Source organism: Gadus chalcogrammus, chromosome 18 (genome assembly GCF_026213295.1).
Source record: "Gadus chalcogrammus isolate NIFS_2021 chromosome 18, NIFS_Gcha_1.0, whole genome shotgun sequence".
NCBI lineage: Eukaryota > Metazoa > Chordata > Actinopteri > Gadiformes > Gadidae > Gadus > Gadus chalcogrammus.
This window is the reverse complement of record NC_079429.1, coordinates 19,924,718-19,943,250: the sequence shown is the minus strand read 5'-3', so window position 1 is coordinate 19,943,250 and position 18,533 is coordinate 19,924,718. Positions and strand designations below refer to the sequence as shown.

Genomic DNA, 18,533 nt, shown 5'->3' with positions numbered 1-18,533 from the left:
ACATCAGCACACATCAACCGCTGCTCAAAAGGACTTGTATTTCCCCAGACAACCACTAGAGATCGCTAGAACTCTAGCTTTAAAATAATCACTGACAAACACTGTTGGTAGGTAAATAAAATCTCTGTATTATAGGCTTTTTATTTGTTAATTTAATACTGAACATGAACGTATTCAATATTTTATTAATCAAAGCAGTAAAAAGAGAACTCATTATTTGTATTATCATAATTATTATTTATATTACTACTTGTATTAGGTATTGGGGTTTGTCTAATGGCCTGTAGAAGACAAGGAGGACCATCTTCAAATTTAAACATTATTTACCCAGACTAATAATCTGTCCATAATTGACAGGAGCTTCAGTCCAAGGACATTCCTCAAATCCCCGGAACACCAGTCCCACGCAGCCTTGGATGTTTGGAAGCTCTGTCATAAACTGAAGCCAAACGTATTATCCCCGCTTCTTCAATATTTGCATTCCCTTCTGGTAAATGTTATTGCATAACACATTTGAACTAACAGGTAACCTCTGATGAAAACTAACCGAACCGGATTCAAAATAAATACTCAAAATAGACGAATAAGGGTCCTTGTGTTAAAGACATTACATTGCAAGTAAATTAATATTATAATCTTTTTTATGAATAAATACACAATTTCGTATCTTATCGTATTCATAACTGAAGCTCACACACTTAAGTGTATTCACACACATTTGAATTCCGTCTGCCACTTATATATATATTTAGCACCAGTCCTGGCAAACATTTACTTCAAACTTTCATTTTGAAAGAGATTTTTTTTAAACACACGTTTCCAGAAGAATGCATGCTGCATCAGCAATCTGCATTATTGACCTTAGAGACTTTGTTGACTTTATTTTGGATAAATCATTGCCAGGGAAATCGTATATAAGGGTGAGTTCGGACAGTCTTTCCACACCATTTATGCCAAACTACATATCCATAGCCTCACTATGAAGGCAGGGAATGCTTTGCTGTTGCGTTTCTATGGCCTGTGTTTAACACTGACCTGCTTTGGCCACGGAAAGTATGTTTCATTCTCTTATTTTGTATATTCTTCGTACTTTTTAATGATTTCATGTTTTGCATCTCATTTAGAATTATATTACCGTCCTGTGTGCTCTGCTATGACACCCTCATTACCAATCATATCAGCAATAGTAGATGCATTGGACAATAATTAATTGTAAGTATGATAACTATATTCAGGCGGGTGCAGCATCCTGAACCACAACCAGTGGATTGTCTCTACAGCAGTTGGTCGGCCTGGACTCTGTGTGATCCATGCACCAATGAGAGGGTGAGTCTATCTAAGCTGTAGCAGAGTGGCAATTCAATGCATTGCTATTGCTAGCTAGGGTTATCCCCATAACTGTCTAACTGCTGACAGCATAAAGAGAAGAAACCTAGAGCTGTAATGGGGCATGAGGTTGGACCCAAGAACAGCACAGACCAAGACCAGCATTGGAACGGTTCAGTTTTTTGTCCAAAACGTGAATCCAAGATTTATGGAGACAGACAAGGGGCGAGCAGGCAGAGGGGTCAGGGACAGAAGGCTTTTCAGGTTACCAAGGCAGGAACGATGAGGACGGGTCAGGGACAAGCGGGGTCGAAGCCAAGGAAGCAATCCGGGAAATGGTACTAGAGCGCATTTTATGCTGCTAAGACAATCTGGCAGAGTGGAAGGAGTGGGTTTAAATAAGGTAAGGGAACACAGGTGAAGGTGGTTGCACTGATGAGGTGGGAGTGGCAGGCAGGTGATCCGGAAAATTACTGGCATGGCTGGCAATGGGATGGAAAGCCAGGAGCGGATTATGACAGTACAGAGATGGCAGTAGGACGGAAAGCCAGGAGCGGATTGTGACAAGAGCAGACTTGGTCATCCAAAATACACTTAATAATTCATATATTTGCTTTTCTGTGGCTATCCCAGAATGCACTGGGTCCCCTGCCGTGGCCAACTTTTGGTCCTGAACCAGTTTGAAAAACACTGACACTGTATAAAATCATACTAACCTAGATTACAAACTAGTCTATCATTTACAACAACCTGCGCTTTTGCATGTTTGCTCTGGTCTGTCTGTCTTTTGTTCTGCGGACCTGACTGTCTCTATGCGTTGCTCCACGCCTTTCAGCAACGTTCCCGAGGCATTGAAGAATTTGGGCAGTTTAGGGGCCAGCCGTGCAGAGAGTCGCTGAGTGAGAGCGCGGAGTGCATCACGGAAGTCACATGCGCACCAACGGCAACCACCGGCTGCCCTGCTGCACACTTTCAGTGTGGCTCAGGTAACGGTTTACCTTCAAAATAATAAGAGTTGATTAATCACACTAGGATATCTCTCTCAAATCAAAACATAAACGTCAACATTTCTTCCGCACCATCCTTGTAAGCCCAGCAACTGTCAAGCTCTTGGCCTACTAGCAACCAAAGGTCGCTGGTTAGATCCCCGGCTCCTCCTAGCTGAGTGTCAAGGAGTCCCTGAGTGAGACGCCTCACCCTGACTCCTCCTGAAGAGCTTTCTGTCGCCCTGCGTGGTTGACTCCGCCGTCGGTGTGTGAATGTGTGAATGAAAGGTTGTAAGTCGGTTCGGTTAAAAGCGTCAACAAAATACCCTAAATGTAAATGTCAAGACAGGATAAGTAATGGAAAACACCTGGCACTAACCAACACCTCACTGTTATCTGATGGGGTTCCGATCTCTGTTGTCGGTCCCCAAAATGCAATCAGGGCTTTCTCTCTTCCATGGCTTTCCCTCTCTTTACAGGCGCTTGTATAAAACAGAGACTGGTATGCAATCATGACTTTGACTGTGAGGATCAAATCGACGAGGATGCTTGTGACAGAATGTCCCGGAAACCTTGCAGTACAAGGACAGAGGAGACCCCCGGCGACGGTTGGAGGGCTGCAATGGGACAGGGGTGAGCTGCTTCAGCCATCTTGATATGAACTTTACAAAAAAAGAAGACTTTGAAACAAAAGTGTCTGGGTTGGGAGAAACTCGTTGAGGGATATTTAGATATCTCGTTGGGGATCCAACCAAACATATGAGCTATAATGAAATGGAAGTATGATGTTGCTGTAATCTCTCAATATTATTATTTTGGGAAAACAAACGTTTTTGACCAAGAAAAGAGATAACTTGCAATGCATTTTAGGTACATGTTATTACTGAGCAGGTAGAAGTGAAGGGATGCTACCAGAAGAGATGGCTACTAGCCCACATATCCTGCCACCTTGTGTAGACTTCAATGTTTGTGTTTAGAGAACATGATATTTCTATCAAGAACCTAGCCAAAGTCTCCATGCATCAGAATCAACATCTTGGGTTCAACACCTCCGAAGACGGTCTTCTACAATGGCTACTTTGGTGGAGTCTGTCAGATAGCATCGGGTATCCGACTTCCCTGGAATGTTGCAGGGTTTAACTTGGAGGTTAGTAAATATTAAGGTTAATAGGCCAAAGTAAATACAAAAACCGAATATGTGGGTATAACGTGTATGACATTACAATTTGAGTATTTTTTTCAGACTCATTCAGATAAAAAAGTTACAAGCGATATCTATGAAAGCAGCCACCAACTTGTTCTTGAACTTCTGTCTGGAACTGCTTACCACGGTGGACTGAGTATCAGATCCAACCCTCTCTTGGAGACGTCCAGTAGAAATGAGACACTCGCTCTTGAGGTACGTTTGAAAGAGGATTCAAGACCAATGATAAAAAATAATTAGTTAGCTTATACTAGCTTATGCTTGTAGTTAGAATATACTTCTTCTGTTTACCTAGAGCAAGAAGTTTGTGCGGTTTGACGGCAAATTGCAGTGGGCCACCTACAGACTGAGACCCCGTGATCTCAGAGTGGCCGACGGTTTCACTAAGGACGTGAAGTCTCTGCCCGTCGAGTATGACAAGGGCTCCTATTTCAACTTCATCGAAGACTACGGAACGCATTACACTCGCAGCGGAAAGCTTGGAGGGGAGTACAATCTAATCTACGTTCTCAACGTCAACGAAATCATGCAGAGAAGTAAGTCACCTAGTAGACGCTTTATGGCGTTAACACATTAGCAATGTCAAGTAAACACTTAAACTACCCTATTCCATAAATTAGCTACCTCTTCAGTACACATTCTGAAACATGACAAGGATTTCAACATCGGAGCGAGTAGCATTTGCAGAACAGACTTGGAAGGAACACTATTCATTGGAGAAGGAGATGTGAGGGAGGGGGATTCAGTTGGTTGTATTGTGCAACCTCCCCTCTAGTTGCTACTACATTTTACTCACTGGACCTTTAACACACATGTTGAAGCTAGCAGCATTGTTTTGTGGTTGCATCTTAGGTAGTCCATCTATGGGAAATTGTTGAATAATGTAATTTATTTGGTTTTCATTATTTGTCAATGATTTGGTGTTATGTACTTATATGACAGATTTGACAGATGCAGCCCTTCTAGAATGTCTCAAAGACTTTGGCTTCAACCTTGGAGTTGGTGCAACAGGAAATGCTAAGACCAGTTCTTGTAATTTCTTCAACAAAGGTCTGCCTTTTTCAAACTATTGTAATTAGGATGCTTGATATGATGATTGGGGCCAGAACAGTTACTGTTACTTTGTTTGACAGCCTACAGTTGTGTTTGAATCATATTAATCTACCTGTAGGCATCTTTGGTTCTTAATGACCCCTACTTACTCTCTAATGAATGAAACCAACTTTTAATTAAAATGCATGCTAAATTACTGGTGGAATGGCTTTAAATTTCAAATTAAATGGTAAACCTTCCATGCTAACCAACAAGTCCTTAAACTTTGCCTTTTGACCTCATCCAGTTGAGGGGAATGCTGTGGTGGTTAAAGTGCTCATCTCAGTCAAAGGAGGCGATCCGGAGATTGTTTCAGCCATGAAAGCCAGAATTAGCAGGGACGGACAGATGAGCGCCGCGACCTACCAAAACTGGGCGAGGTCTATTGCAAATCACCCTAGTCTGCTCTACAGTGAGGTACAACCACGACTAATCTTTTGACTTAAACTGGGGCAGGATAGTGTAGTAATGTTGGACACCCAGCTGAAAAGTAATGGGTACATGTACATGGCCTTACCTGTCGGCATCTTTGGGCATGATGCCTTAAGCCCGACCTGCTTCTTAATTACTTGCTTCTGATTCACTGCAATAAAAAAAAAGAAGAAAAAAAAGGAAAAGAAAACTTTCACCCTGGATAAAAGTGTCAACTAATAGCACACATGACAATCATAGCCCTTTTCTGTTATCTCACACACAATGAAAAATGCTTTGACATTGTTTGGTTTCAGCGAGAGCCGATCTATAATGTATTTCCCCTGGGTTTGCCGGAGGCTAACACCAAGATATCCAACATGAAGGCTGCGCTGGCAGACTATGTGGCAGAGTACAGCATGTGCAAGTGTAGACCGTGCCACAACAATGGTACACTTGTCCTGATAGATGGCCTTTGTAGTTGTTTTTGCATACTTGGTTATGAAGGCTTGGCCTGCCAGAACCATGAAGCCGATAAAAAGCCCAGGAAGGGTAAGTTCCAGGAATTATTCCAAAATGCATCTTTAGCAATCAGATTTCTGTCCCACCAAATTTGTGATTTCTGTCCAAGTTGTCAATATAGTCCTGTTTTCTTTGTTGCTCAGAGCCGCGCCCAAGTGTGCCACGCCCCAGTGTTCGCCCCCCCAGTGTGCAGCGACCCAGTGTGCCATGTCCCAGTGTTCGGCCCCCAAGTGTGCCCAGCCCCACTGTGCTACATGAGGCTAACTGGGCGTGTTGGTCGGGCTGGTCAACCTGCAGCGGTGGGGAACGAAGTAGAAGCCGAGCGTGTAACGTGGAGGGTCTGCCACCTGGAGGCGTCTGCAGTGGACCGGACGCTGAGACTGATTGGTGTTGAGAGCTATAACGCAAAGGGTCAAGCTTAATATTTGCGATCTATTATCGGTGAGGCCCCTATCGATAAGACAGACCATCAACTGGGAAGTGACATTTCAGGCATAAGATCTGGCTAATTATCCTAGTGTAAACAGAATAACCCATGGCTATACTCAGCACAATAAACAATTTTGAAGTTGCCAAAAAGCAAGACACCACACTGGCCACCTCATCACAAGGGCCTATTCGTGCAGGATGTTGTATAAATTGTCCAGAATCCCATTACTGATGTGGAACTTTGGCTAATTACGAGACAGTGCTGCTGACCCAGCAATCCAATAAATAGTTGTAATGCATTAATTGTTTCTACACTTGAGATAAATATTTATAGTTTTCTTTTATCACAGACACATATATAGGTAGTGGTTCTTTACCTTGACATGTTTCGACATTTCAAGGTAAAGAAAATAACACCTACCAATATATCTGTGTGGTGTCTGTGATAAAAGAAAACGATTATATTATATATATTAGATTATGATATATGATTACATGAATTGATTATAAAATGAGCCCAGAATTTGTACCTTGTATTATCATTTAGCACTCTATTGCACAATGTAGGCCTAAACCTTTTAGTAAGCAGTTATTCAGCATTAAATTAGCAGCGAGAAAAAACTTGAAAGAATTCTCAGAAACAACATTTGCAGGCTTTTTTAGCTTTACTGACATGAAAAAAGGCGGTCTCACTACGGTCGGTCTCACTACGGTCTCTTTCTCAAGTGCATTGAGAAAGAGACAGAACTACATGTTGCATAGGACAACTGTGGTGAAAAGGGGCAGCGCTCCAATGCAAACATTGGCTAGTGCTACACCATTTTTGGGGCTTTTTTTCTTTAGGTTTCTCAGCTCTGGGTGAAACAACATCGAGGGCTTCCCCATTGTCATTGATTTACGATGAATCTGCCTTGGGTGGTGTTTTATTTACCACTTTTGTCATGACTTGTTATGACAAATATATATAGATAACTTGTTACATCGAGTATCGAAGAAAATGCTTTTATCTAGTTAATGTTATGACTAAATAACGTATCAATGATTCGTTATTGTGACAACACGGTTAATTATGCCAGGATCAGAGTGGATCATAAAAATATATCAGTAGTGTTGGGCAGAAAGTAGTATCATTTAGATCTACCCCAAAAACAAACAGGGTCCTAGAAATTTATGGAAATTAATTTACATTTCTCATTTCACATTTCTAGTGCCGACACCAGTCCTGAATAGTTTATTCTTCTACACAGTTGTATGGGTTTGAGTCCATCCTGCCGGATGGAATGGCAAAGAGGCCATGCTCATAGGGTCTGACTTATCTCAACAGGTTCTAATTCACCAGGTAAACCTTTGGTCTGTCTTGGCCAAGACAGACCAACGGTTTCCCTGGTGAATCAGAACCTGGAGGTGCGTCTTACTTATCATTCCACCCACTTCAAATATAAACTGATTTCTGGCCAGCAGGACCGCTGCTGGCCGTTTCGGTGCCCTACATGAGCGGGGGGGGGGGGGGGGTTTGTTTGTAAGGTTTTTACAAACCTTAATTTTTGGTGCCCCCTCAGGTACTTGGTGCCCTACGCGTATAGGGAGCGGCGGGCCTGCTGGCCAGTGTTCGAGAGGTGCTTCATGAATCCCCACAGTGTAAGCTTGTTGGCCTTATGTCTCTGATTAAACCACGTGTTGAAAATGCACCACTCTCCGAGTAATACCTAGCCAGACAACAGTAACAAAGATTACAATTGATGAAACTTCAGTTAGTAAACTGCAGCCTCCGTCATTCCAGGAACATACGGTTGACTCCCAGAGCGCCACAGCCAGTGACCTCTAGACATGGAGAGTTCACAACGGCGTTATAACACCCTGTGATGTCACTCTCACATTCCCTTTTGTAAAGAAATTACAATACCAAGATTTAGCCTTATTCTTGTTTGATGCGATTTGACCTCTTATTTACAGAATGTTTGCAAAAACTTAATTCAGTGATGACCACCGGACGTGTGGTGATATGATGCATAACGGTACCTATGCCCTCAAAGTTCCAGCGACCTCAGTGATCTTGCAAATGGGTTTTCCAGAGCAAAAGAGCGATTCCGAACTAAGATCAGATCATGTAATCCAATTTTACATTTGATCTGGATCAAACCTTCCTTTTGGGTTTTTCAGAACTTTGTACTCAGTTTGGGATCTATTTGATCCAAAAAACAGGATTATACTGATGCCATCGGAAGGGTGGATTCAGTTGGTGTTGGTTATCCTGAAATTTGGTATTTGGATCACAGCGATCCAATCCAATGTTCTGGCATAAAAGTAAGATGGATCAGGTGATCATGGATAGCAAAACATGGGAAAACATCCAGATTTTATTTATTTTTTTAAACTGGGCCCTGGAGCTACTGCATCAGGAGAAATGTGCTATTGTTGAATAATACTAATACAATTAAGCTGTAAATTGTCCATAGTTTGGCAAAATGTAATATGATGTAGTCGAACCTGCAGACAAAATAATCCAGAAGTGTTAAATTGAATTAAATATGGCCATTTTATGAAATGTATCTGATATATGAGGCAAATAAGCACGATTGGTTTGCTTCAGAATATTTTAATTGGTAATTGAATAGCCATGGGTGAGTTTTGTCCTCGACCTGAACGACGAAACAACGATTCATTCATTGGTGATTCCCTTCCCTGAAATACAACACAAGGTGTATAGATGTTGGGATGGGTGTGAATATTCGTTCTTAAGGCAGATATTCTAATCAGTATTAGGAAATTATTTTTGTTTTTAGGAAAAATAATGAATGCAAAATGTTAAGTTTTTTTTAACAACCATGCATATTTGGAGAACTACAGGCAGAAGGCTAGATAACACGTTGTCCAAATATCCCAGTTATAAAATATAGAGGGCGGTTCAGTGGAGGGGTCGGCAGCCATCATCAGCCAAACATGAGATTAATCATCATTCCTTAGTTTTGGATATTCAAACATAATTTGAATATCCCGGTAGCACTTTGACAGTTTGACTCAGACTGATGAGTGTGTCCGAAAGCCACCGACTTTGATATTCTTGTTTTGCGTGATAAAAAGAACACATTACCAACCACTTTAGAAAACGATCCTAGAAATGATGCATTCAGGCCAACCCTAATTCGAGCCCTACTAAGATCTGCATTCTGAATAAAGACTTGTACTGGTTAAACATAGGCGATTTATAAATGCAATGCGTTTAAATGCGTTTACTCAGAGCAAAATACTAGTGTGCTTCAGCATGTAGTAAAGCCCAATTTCCAGTCTTTTTTCACATATGTACTTTCAGTCCAAACCCCACACAATACAATTTCTCTCAAAGCCTCTTTCAATCATGTACTACATTATGTATCATGTATAGCTACATTCAAATAAATAAGTGTGCTGTGCAAGAATGCAGTAAAAACATATATTACGAAAATATTTTCATTTCAATCATTGTAAATATACCCCCCCCCACAAAATAAAGAATAAGGATTCTGCTTAAAAATGTTTTGCTATTCCGACATTCTCGCTCATCAAGGCCATTTGTACTTCTAGGCGTACACGCACACTTGTACTTCTAGGCGTACACGCACTGCTTATCAAGTCCACTTGTACTTCTAAGCGTACACGCACTTGTGCAGCTTGAGGTTGCGCTGGTCAGAGTACCTTTTTCCGCATTTGTCGCAGATGTACTGCTTCCCGCCGGCGTGGACGTGGCGCTTGTGAGTGCGAAGGTGGCTGCCCTGGCTGAAGGTCTTGCCGCAGATGTCGCAGCTATACGGCTTCTCTCCCGTGTGCACGCGCATATGCAGCTTGAGGCTGTTTGCGTTGTTGAAGCGCTTCTCGCAGAGGTGGCAGGGGAAGGGCCGCTCCTCGGAGTGCGTGCGCCCATGGGAGATCAGGCTGCTCTGCTGGCTGAAACTCTTGCCACACTCCTTGCACTCAAAGGGCCGCTCGCCCGTGTGTATGCGCTGGTGGATCTTCAGGTTCACAGACTGGCGGAAGGTCTTGCCACACAGGTCGCAGCCGAACGGACGCAGTCCCGTGTGGATACGCTGGTGGTTCTTGAGGTTGACGGCGTGCCGGAAGCTCTTGGCGCACTGTGCGCACTTAAATGGCTTCTGTCCCGTGTGGATGAGCTGGTGGTTCTTGAGCGTGACCGAGCGCGTGAAGCCCTTGCCGCACAGCGAGCAGGTGAATATCTTCTGGCCCGTGTGGATCTGCGCGTGGCGCGTCAGGTTCTGCGCCAGATTGAAGCTGCGGCCGCACAGGGGGCAGCTGTACGGTCTCTGGCCCGTGTGGATGATGGAGTGGGTCTTGAGGTGTGCCTGCTTGCCGAAGCACTTGCCGCACTGCGGGCACTCGAAGGGCTTTTCGCCGGTGTGTGTGCGGATGTGGTCCTGGAGGCTCTGCTTGTGCGCGAAGCCCTTGGCGCAGATGACGCAGGTGAAGGGCCTCTCCCCTGTGTGGATGCGGGAGTGGGCCTTGAGGTTGCTCTGCGTGGAGAAGTTCTTGCCGCACTCTGTACAGACGAAGCTCTTCCTGCCCGAGGTGGAGGAGGAGGAGGTGGGCCTGGAGCCCAGGGGGTCTGTCTGATGCGACTCATCCGACTCCTTCTCCGCCTGCTCCTGCTCAGACACTGGCAGCGTGAGGTCCATGGTCGGGGAGTCAGGGGGTGCCGTGGGGACAAAGGCCTCGGCTGCAGCTCCTTGGGGAGGGAAACAGCTCAATTGTATTTAACTGACCTCACAGAGAAACGTGGAATCTTAGCCTGTTTACACAGGCTAAGAGTTTGACGAAAGACAAAAAGCAACATTCAAGATGATACAATCCGCTAAAGGGTTGGGTCTTCCAAACGGGAGTACATAAAATGGCTTCTTTAGAGATTAGGATTGATTATTTGCACGATACGATAACAACATACGACTAGTTAATAGAAACTTACGCTCAACGATGGCGCCTAGGTCCATGGCGCCGTGTTCATCTTTGATGCTTATGGCAAGGACAAACGGGGTCTCGGGTTGGTTTGTGTCCTCAATGAAGTGCACCGACTGAAGAGCAGAAGCAGGCGTCAAAGCATTCCAACAGCCATGATGAGTCATGGTTACGAAAAACACAGAAGCGACTAGGGCCCGACCGATATTGATTTTTGAGTGCCGATGCCGATTATTTTCAGAGAAAAATTACGATTACGATTTAATCGGCCGATTAAAAAAAAAAAAAAAAAAAAAAAAAAAAAAGCATATAAAACGTAGTTTTTGATACCTTAAATATACTTTAAACACTTTTGACGAATATGTGAATTGAATGCAGAACCTTTGAGTGTTTTAGAATACATTTACAGTCAAAAATGAGTGTAATGTACAATGTAAAATAAATAACTAACTCCCAATGTGCTGCGCTCGTGAGCAGTGACTAACACGTGCGTGCTGAGCAGTATGGTCTCACCGTTAGAGTCTACAGTATAACAAATTAACATGGCCTGGGACCTAAAGAAAAACAGGCACAACATGCTCAAACAACGCGTCTTGTGTACATTGGTGAGGTGGGCGCGCAGCTGCCTGAGCGAGCGTGCTTTCATGTTGTACGGTAAAATTCAATCTCCTCTTTTTTACTCCAGCTAAAGTTGTTAGTTAGCAAGGCGAGTAGGAGCGCAATCTGCAGGATACTAAGCGCAATAACATTAAAAAATAAAATAAATAAATAAATAAAAATCGGTTGTAATCGGCGTCTTTTTGGCCGATGCCGATTATTTTCAAAAAGGCTATAATCGGCCGATTAAATCGGCAGGCCGATGAATCGGTTGGGCCCTAGAAGCGACCATGTCGATTTGTAACTGGGAAACTATTCTACGCTAGAGCAGCACTATCAGTTTATTTGTTTATGGATTCTAGGTAAAATGCAAATCCGAGTCTCTCACCAGCTTCCGCAAAAGACAACAGACTCAGTTGTTCAGAATAAACCTATACCGCATAGCCACCCCCTCCCACCCCTTCTACGCGCTTACTGTATGTTGTACTTAGTTATACTACTTAATTGTGTAGCATTTTATCCTAGCTATCTCTGTTGTATACGGGGAATGGGTTAACGTAGTGATTTTAAGTGCTTTGCACTTGGTTCTATGAACATCCTTAATGTACCGACAGCGGTATATTGTCGTTTCTCTTTCTTCTGACAAATGTACTCATTGTAATTCGCTTTTGATAAAAGTGTCTCCTAAATGCCCTGAATGTAAATGCAAATCTGATGCCCTACATCACGGCAATCAACAGGAAACCAAGATGATAATTTAAGGTTAAGGATAAGTGTATTGGTCATCAGTGATTACCTGGATGCATTGGTCTTTCTCTGCAGTCTTTGCAGTTCCTCCATAGGAATGCTCTGCCTCTGTGTGTGGGATCAGAAAGGTTTGTGATTTGATTAGTGTTTACAATTAAGATTTATCAGACCCGATTGACCCATCACAGATATAACAGTTTGGCTTAGGCGTTTGCCGATATAAAATAAACACGCACACACTTTTAAAATAGGTCTGAAGCAACAAAGGTTTTTGAGCAGGGCTGGATGTCCAGCATTTGAGCAGTAATTTAAAACACAACTCACCTAAGTTTGCATGAAGACACAATGCTCTGAATGTATGGGCGTACTTCACACAATCGGTAAAAATATGGTTTGTTGATTGTGCCAAATTTTTACCAAAGTGCAACGCAGCAGAGCAACTCAAGAGCATGCGAGGAAATGCACTGTCGAAGACGGAAGGCCAGTAAGAAAATAAATAGTAACCAGAGTCTATGACCTTAACAGTCATTATGAGATAACTTTAGAGAGGTTTGATATAGGAGTATATGACCGTAGCTGTTATGATGAGATCACTTTAGAGTGGTTTGATATAGGTGGCGTATAGAGGTATGTATGTTGTTTGACATAGAAGGATTATATGGCCTCAGCTGTTATGATGAGATCACTTTAGAGTGGTTTGATATAGGAGTATGTAACCTTAACAACCTTATAGGAGCAGAGAGCGAAAAGTTTGTCCGGGAGAAAAGGGATATCGAAGCGCTGGCGGTAGAATGAAAAATGTCCAAATATACAATTATAACAATTTATAATTGAAGTGACAAAGGCCATGCTGATACTGCGATAAAGCGGCGAAACAGTATTTACCAGTGTAAACTGTACATTTATAATAGCTGCCAAGCCATTATTTACAGTGTTACTGTGTTGTTCTTCTAGCCGTTACACAAGAATACGAATAAGACCTTAGTGTCTGAACAACAAGATCCTGTCATAGCCAATGGATTTCTAGGGGTTCAACATTGTGTGAATGTAATGTGGTAAAATGAAGGCTGTGCATACCGACTCCTCCGTCTGACAGGATGTTCAGAACACTCATCTGGGGCCGCTTCCTGCCTCGGGATGTCTTAAAAGACCTCTGCTCAAACTCCATCAAGAATTTGGTGTCCTCTACTATCTTCATAATCTTACCCATCGCCTCGTTGCCCAGAGTTTCCATAATAGCCGCGAAATTAGACTGAAAAAAAAGGTAAAACATATGGAATGAATTCTTGACAGAAAATATTGTGTTCTACAGACATATTTACTAATGTACACCAGTAATAATGCTGACATCTAATAGTTTGTTTCTGGTGGCCCGGACCACTTCTTTTAAGAAATAAGCCAATCGTGACCAATCTGAATAAATCTGTATCAGTAGCTTGGATAACTGCCTCAGATATGTGAATAATCTGGGACAACTGATTTTTAGGACAGTCTTATATGATATGAAATCAGTGGGGATTTGTACAGTTCAAGAATTCACTTATGAGCCAAAGGAACACAATTCAAAAGACAAGCTGAAGAATTTCTTCTTTACAGTTTACCAATGCAATCAGAATGGAAGGTCAAAAATACCATTTGGACGTGATTCTCTGCCTGGAGTTTGTCTGTGGGGTCGGGGTCCTCCGGGCCCCCCCGGGTCCTGTGGCAAGGGGAGGCGGACCAGGAGCGGCTCTCCGCCAGCCTGTGGATAAACACACACTCCAACACTTAGAGAGGTCAAGAAGGACAAGGTTTGAAAGATTAAGGCGTTTTTTACCATAACCACTATTATTCTTCTCTCAAGGTGAAGTGAGACGGATGTCCCTTTCAGGGGCTACTATGGGAGAAATTAACCTTTAACTTTTATAATTAACTAAGTATTATCAGGCCTATATATCATATAGATACATTAATAGTGGAAAGCAGCGAAATCATTTTCTACCACACTACCTAATATATACATTCAGTCAACAAGGTAACCGGGGTTCACCTTTCGAAAGGCAAATGGTGTTAATGAGAGACCTGTGTACAAGTCTCTCACAGAACAGAACAGAAGCAAACTCAACTGATTTTGTATCCTCAATATGTCCTGAGTAAGGAAAAAAACAAACCCATTAGGGGAAAGTTTCACATTAATACCACAACAGATCTAAACAATGGGTATAGCCAGGTGAAAATGTCTTCTTGAATCTTGTTGACATATACATGGTTCTTACAGCTTAATGAAAGTTAAATTTAAGGCTTTTTAAGACTTTTTTAATGCCACTTGAAAGGAAATTTAAGACCAACGACACAATAAACACTAGTGGAAAAATGTATTTGAACTTATTTCCACTATCAGTATGCTTTTTGGACAGAAACAAAAAGGACCTCTTGCGCACCTGAACGACGTGAATCTGAGTCACGGCCGCAAAACAAATGTTTTTTTGGTTCCGCTCTCGTGATTGCGCAACATTACTGCTATTAATTTATATATATATATAAAAAAAATTAACTATTCTTTTTTAGATTTGAGACTAATTACAATCATAAAATCCTACTTACCATGTGTAAACATTTTTAAGACTTTTGAAAGATGGATTTAAGACTTTTTAATGCTATTTAAGGCCTTATTTTTCGATTTATGAATTTAAGACTTTTTAAGGATCCGCGGGAACCCTGATATAACAGTAAAATAATTAATGTTAAGGTATAAAAGGAACCGATTTAGGCTACCCATGAGCATTAATACATAAAGGCAAGAAGAACTTTAAACCAGCCTTTATTAATTACTAGAGTATCCGTGTGAGCATTGCGCACTCAACCTCTAGTTGCAATTAAACCCATAGAAATAATGTGGAAACCCCAGTCGATAATGAAACTAATTTCTGAGTGCATAATATAATAACATTTTGCCTATAATGTTACAACATATAACATTTTTTATAACATTGTGCAATGAAGCAAGCATAATAATTTTCTACTTCAAAGCCGTTTTCACATATTTTTGCCGCATTTGTATATCGGGAGATACAACCCTGAGGGGGATTCACACTTAATGCTTTATATGCGGACATCAATGTCGTTTGGACATCAGTAGAATCAACGGGGGGTTTAGGGGGGTGGACTATGACGCAGGGTCTAAATTCACAAGAGGAGGGATAAGTGTGGCCACTGTCACTATAGTTTGGTTTGATTTGACCAGAGACAAAATAGAGGCAGAAGAACGGGCAGAAGTCAATGCGATCATCTTAAATGTTGAATATCATATATTCCGTTGAATCAACAAAATCAGAAGCATCGATCAATGAAAGATTGGAGTACGAGTTAGAGACAAATAGAAGAAATGACGAAGAAGAAAGGCGTGGCGAACGACTACATTACCAAAGAGAGCGTATTTTCTTGCTTAATTTCACATATAACTAACACTTGGACAAATGTAGTTGCTTTCTGTGTTTAACTGAGAAAACAGGGAGTGGAAGGAGGGGACCCTATAATGTTCAGCTGACTGTTAAAATAATAATATATCATTTAGCGTTCACCGCGAATGGCTTATTTTTCAGTGAACGGCAACAGGATGATTTTCATTCAGGGCTCAATCACACGCTGATGCGTCAACACCCCCACTGAAGTTGTGTGGTAAATCCAGACTTTCTACTCCTCATTCATATATACGGTAATTTACATTTCCTACAGAGAAAATACCACCTCAGGGGTAGTATTATTCAGGAGATTTTCAGGCTACAAATATTCACACATACGGCCCATCAGGAGAATAGCAGGAGAATATCAGGATTTACACATGTGTCTGAAAGCAGCTAGTGTGTGAGCATTTGATTACATTGTAAATGAGTCCATTTATTGGTAACAGGGGTAATTGTTCGATGAAAAGTGTAGTATACAATGCATTCAAATCAATTATTCAATAGCTTTTACTGTTAGGGTCAGGGTCAGGGATAAATAGTGCATTGACATTTTAAAATGCATGGCAACTACTTTTGGTTAGTTGAAAATAATAATCATCATTGAGATGAAACATCTCTTCAAGTGTCCTGGCCAAGACAGGCAGCAATAGCCTACAGTCACACATAGCATACACACAAAACATAAGAAAAATAAAACAACTTAAACAGTCCACAGGGGGGAGGGGGGATATCAATATCGCAAGACATTTCGGGAGGTTCAAGGAGGAGGGTAATATTAAGATGAGCAACAAAGTGTAAAGACATTTCGGGAGGCTCAAGGGGGAGGGTAATATTACATTTGAGCAACAAAGTGTAGTCTTTATAGACATAATTCACCATACTGTGTTGACATGTTTTCGTTCTGCGTTACTTATGGGTACACTGTCTCTTTAAGATCAGGTGACTTGTGTGTTGATATGCCGGTCGGCGCAATGTTTGAATTTAACGTTTTTTTTACGACAAAATGAACGACCTGCCGTTGCTTGTCGACGCGAGAAATTGTCTCTTGCCTTCTTTTATTGCAATTTCTAAAGTCTCTAGACAGAACTTCTTACCTGGGAGAGTTTTTCAACGTGGGGGCCGTTAAGACAAACGGAAGGAGGGGGGGATATCAATATTGCAAGACATTGCGTGATGTGAGATCGATTTTGCCGTTGTCTTTCAACGTCTGCGTGTGTGCGTGCGTATGTGCATGCGTGTGCGGTGTGTGTGTATGCGGTGTCCTGCGCTGCCTTTGTCTTGAAACGTCTGCATCAGCACGCACGTCGGGCTTGTGTGCGTGTGTATGCGGTGTACTGTATATGTGCGTGCGTGCGTTCGGTGTATCTGTGCGTACGCGCGTGCTGTGTGTGTGTGTGAGAGAGCTGCAGGCTGCTTGGCATGCATGTGTGTGCGTGCATGTCCATGCGTGTGTGGTGTGTTTGTATGCGGTGTCCTGCGCTGCCCTTGTCTTGAAACGTCTGCATCAGTGCGATTGATTGACAGTTAAGTGGCCCTTGAATGAATGACTTGAATCTCTGCTCCTTAAGGTGACATTTGTTTGCCTCTATACTTTTACTGTAAGATGTCAACAAGATTCTACCGGACATTGATACCTGGCTATACCCAATGTTTAGATCTGTAGTGGTATTTATGCAAATTAGCACATACGTAATTCGATTATGCACCGTTTGCCCATGTTAACAAAGAATTTCAACAACGTCATGGTGATATCTAAATGTTAATATTTATCCATATTCAGGTGAGAAAAATAATGAATAGGCATATGGGCTATGGGCATGATGAATGGGCTATATTTGGGTACTTTCCCCTATTGGGATTCTTCTGGACATTTTTCTTCCTGACTCAGGACATTAATCAGTTGAGTTTTTCTAGGTTGAACACCATTTTGGCTTAAAATGAGTGCACTATTCAATATCTACGTGAACTAGACTGATGTCACTGAGTTGACCACAGTGGGATAACTGTTTCAGTGGTCAGCCTAGCGCCTGCTCTAATCCAAGGGCCTCCTAGCAGAGGACCATCAGGAGGGGTTGTGAATGACGGAGGGAATCCCTTTGAAAAGGGCCCTGCTCACTCAGCTTCTTTCCACACTGGTATCAAACATGAGGGCCAGATGTTCCTCTTTAAGTTGAGATGTTACTCTAGATGTACCTCGTAGTTGAGGTGCTACCCGAGATGTTCGTCATAGTTGAGATGTTCCTCATAGTTGAGGCGTTACTCTAGATGTTCCTCATAGTTGAGGCGTTACTCTAGAATCTAGATGTTCCTCTTAGTTGAGGTGTTAAGTCTAGCTGTTCCTCATAGTTGTGGCGTTACTCTAGATGTTCCTCATAGTTGAGGTGTTACTCAAGATGCTTCGCTTAGTTGAGGGGTTACTCTAGATGTCCCTCATTGTTCCTTTAAGCCTCAGTCATGTTCTCCATACCCGCAGAGCGCCGCCACCGCCGCGCGCACCAGGCTCTCCATCACGGACGCGAGCCTTGTCTGCAGCGACACACAGTTCGACATTCTTGGTTGTTTTCTTCTCTTTCTCGACCGGGAGTTACACTATATTCTCGAAAACGATTCGTAGATGATCAGTGGATGATATTTAAACAATCCGATAGAGGCGATACGCGCTTCGCAGAACGACAGAACGCGCTTCGCCGTTCTGTCAACAAAATAAACTATTTACAACATGCATCGCAGCGGCCATTTCCGGAAGTATTTCTTGACATTGACTGTTTTACTTCCGGGTGAATACCAATGCATTGTATAATCCATCTGAAATTCAGCAAACAACAGTTTATAACA

The 18,533-nt window shown here is 42.3% G+C and overlaps 2 protein-coding genes across 3 annotated transcripts; one reads left to right on the top strand and one right to left on the bottom strand.

The window, feature by feature from the left end:
* Positions 1 to 935: 935 nt before the first annotated feature.
* Positions 936 to 9,435, top strand: LOC130370904 (complement component C9-like). Of its 2 annotated transcripts, XM_056576455.1 has the most exons (12): positions 936 to 1,053; positions 1,236 to 1,326; positions 2,162 to 2,312; positions 2,792 to 2,945; positions 3,339 to 3,459; positions 3,556 to 3,711; positions 3,812 to 4,052; positions 4,459 to 4,566; positions 4,856 to 5,025; positions 5,337 to 5,571; positions 5,685 to 5,982; positions 7,530 to 9,435. In XM_056576455.1, exons 1-11 carry the CDS (start codon positions 980 to 982, stop codon positions 5,933 to 5,935), a joined length of 1,752 nt encoding a protein of 583 aa, XP_056432430.1. In that variant the 5' UTR covers positions 936 to 979; the 3' UTR covers positions 5,936 to 5,982; positions 7,530 to 9,435. The 2 variants fall into 2 exon arrangements, with proteins under 2 accessions (XP_056432430.1, XP_056432429.1); XM_056576454.1 differs by lacking the exon at positions 7,530 to 9,435 and having other exon boundaries at positions 5,685 to 6,269.
* Positions 7,505 to 18,467, bottom strand: si:ch211-207i20.2 (uncharacterized protein LOC568537 homolog). The gene is made up of 6 exons (XM_056576456.1): positions 18,166 to 18,467; positions 13,888 to 13,996; positions 13,333 to 13,507; positions 12,305 to 12,363; positions 10,922 to 11,027; positions 7,505 to 10,684 (listed from the first exon to the last, which is right to left on the bottom strand). The coding sequence occupies exons 1-6, from the start codon at positions 18,246 to 18,248 to the stop codon at positions 9,594 to 9,596; spliced, it is 1,623 nt and encodes a 540-aa protein (XP_056432431.1). The 5' UTR covers positions 18,249 to 18,467; the 3' UTR covers positions 7,505 to 9,593.
* Positions 18,468 to 18,533: the final 66 nt, after the last annotated feature.

Excerpts from the sequence above, each read along its gene's own strand:
- LOC130370904 (XM_056576455.1), top strand. The coding sequence starts at position 980 with ATGAAGGCAGGGAATGCTTTGCTGTTGCGTTTCTATGGCCTGTGTTTA. Across the intron at positions 2,313-2,791 it reads ACACTTTCAGTGTGGCTCAG|GCGCTTGTATAAAACAGAGA; the intron begins GTAACGGTTTAC and ends CTCTCTTTACAG. Across the intron at positions 4,053-4,458 it reads CAACGAAATCATGCAGAGAA|ATTTGACAGATGCAGCCCTT; the intron begins GTAAGTCACCTA and ends CTTATATGACAG.
- si:ch211-207i20.2 (XM_056576456.1), bottom strand. The coding sequence starts at position 18,248 with ATGTCGAACTGTGTGTCGCTGCAGACAAGGCTCGCGTCCGTGATGGAG. Across the intron at positions 13,997-18,165 it reads GCGGTGGCGGCGCTCTGCGG|GCTGGCGGAGAGCCGCTCCT; the intron begins GTATGGAGAACA and ends GTTTATCCACAG. Across the intron at positions 12,364-13,332 it reads CCTGTCAGACGGAGGAGTCG|AGGCAGAGCATTCCTATGGA; the intron begins GTATGCACAGCC and ends TCCCACACACAG.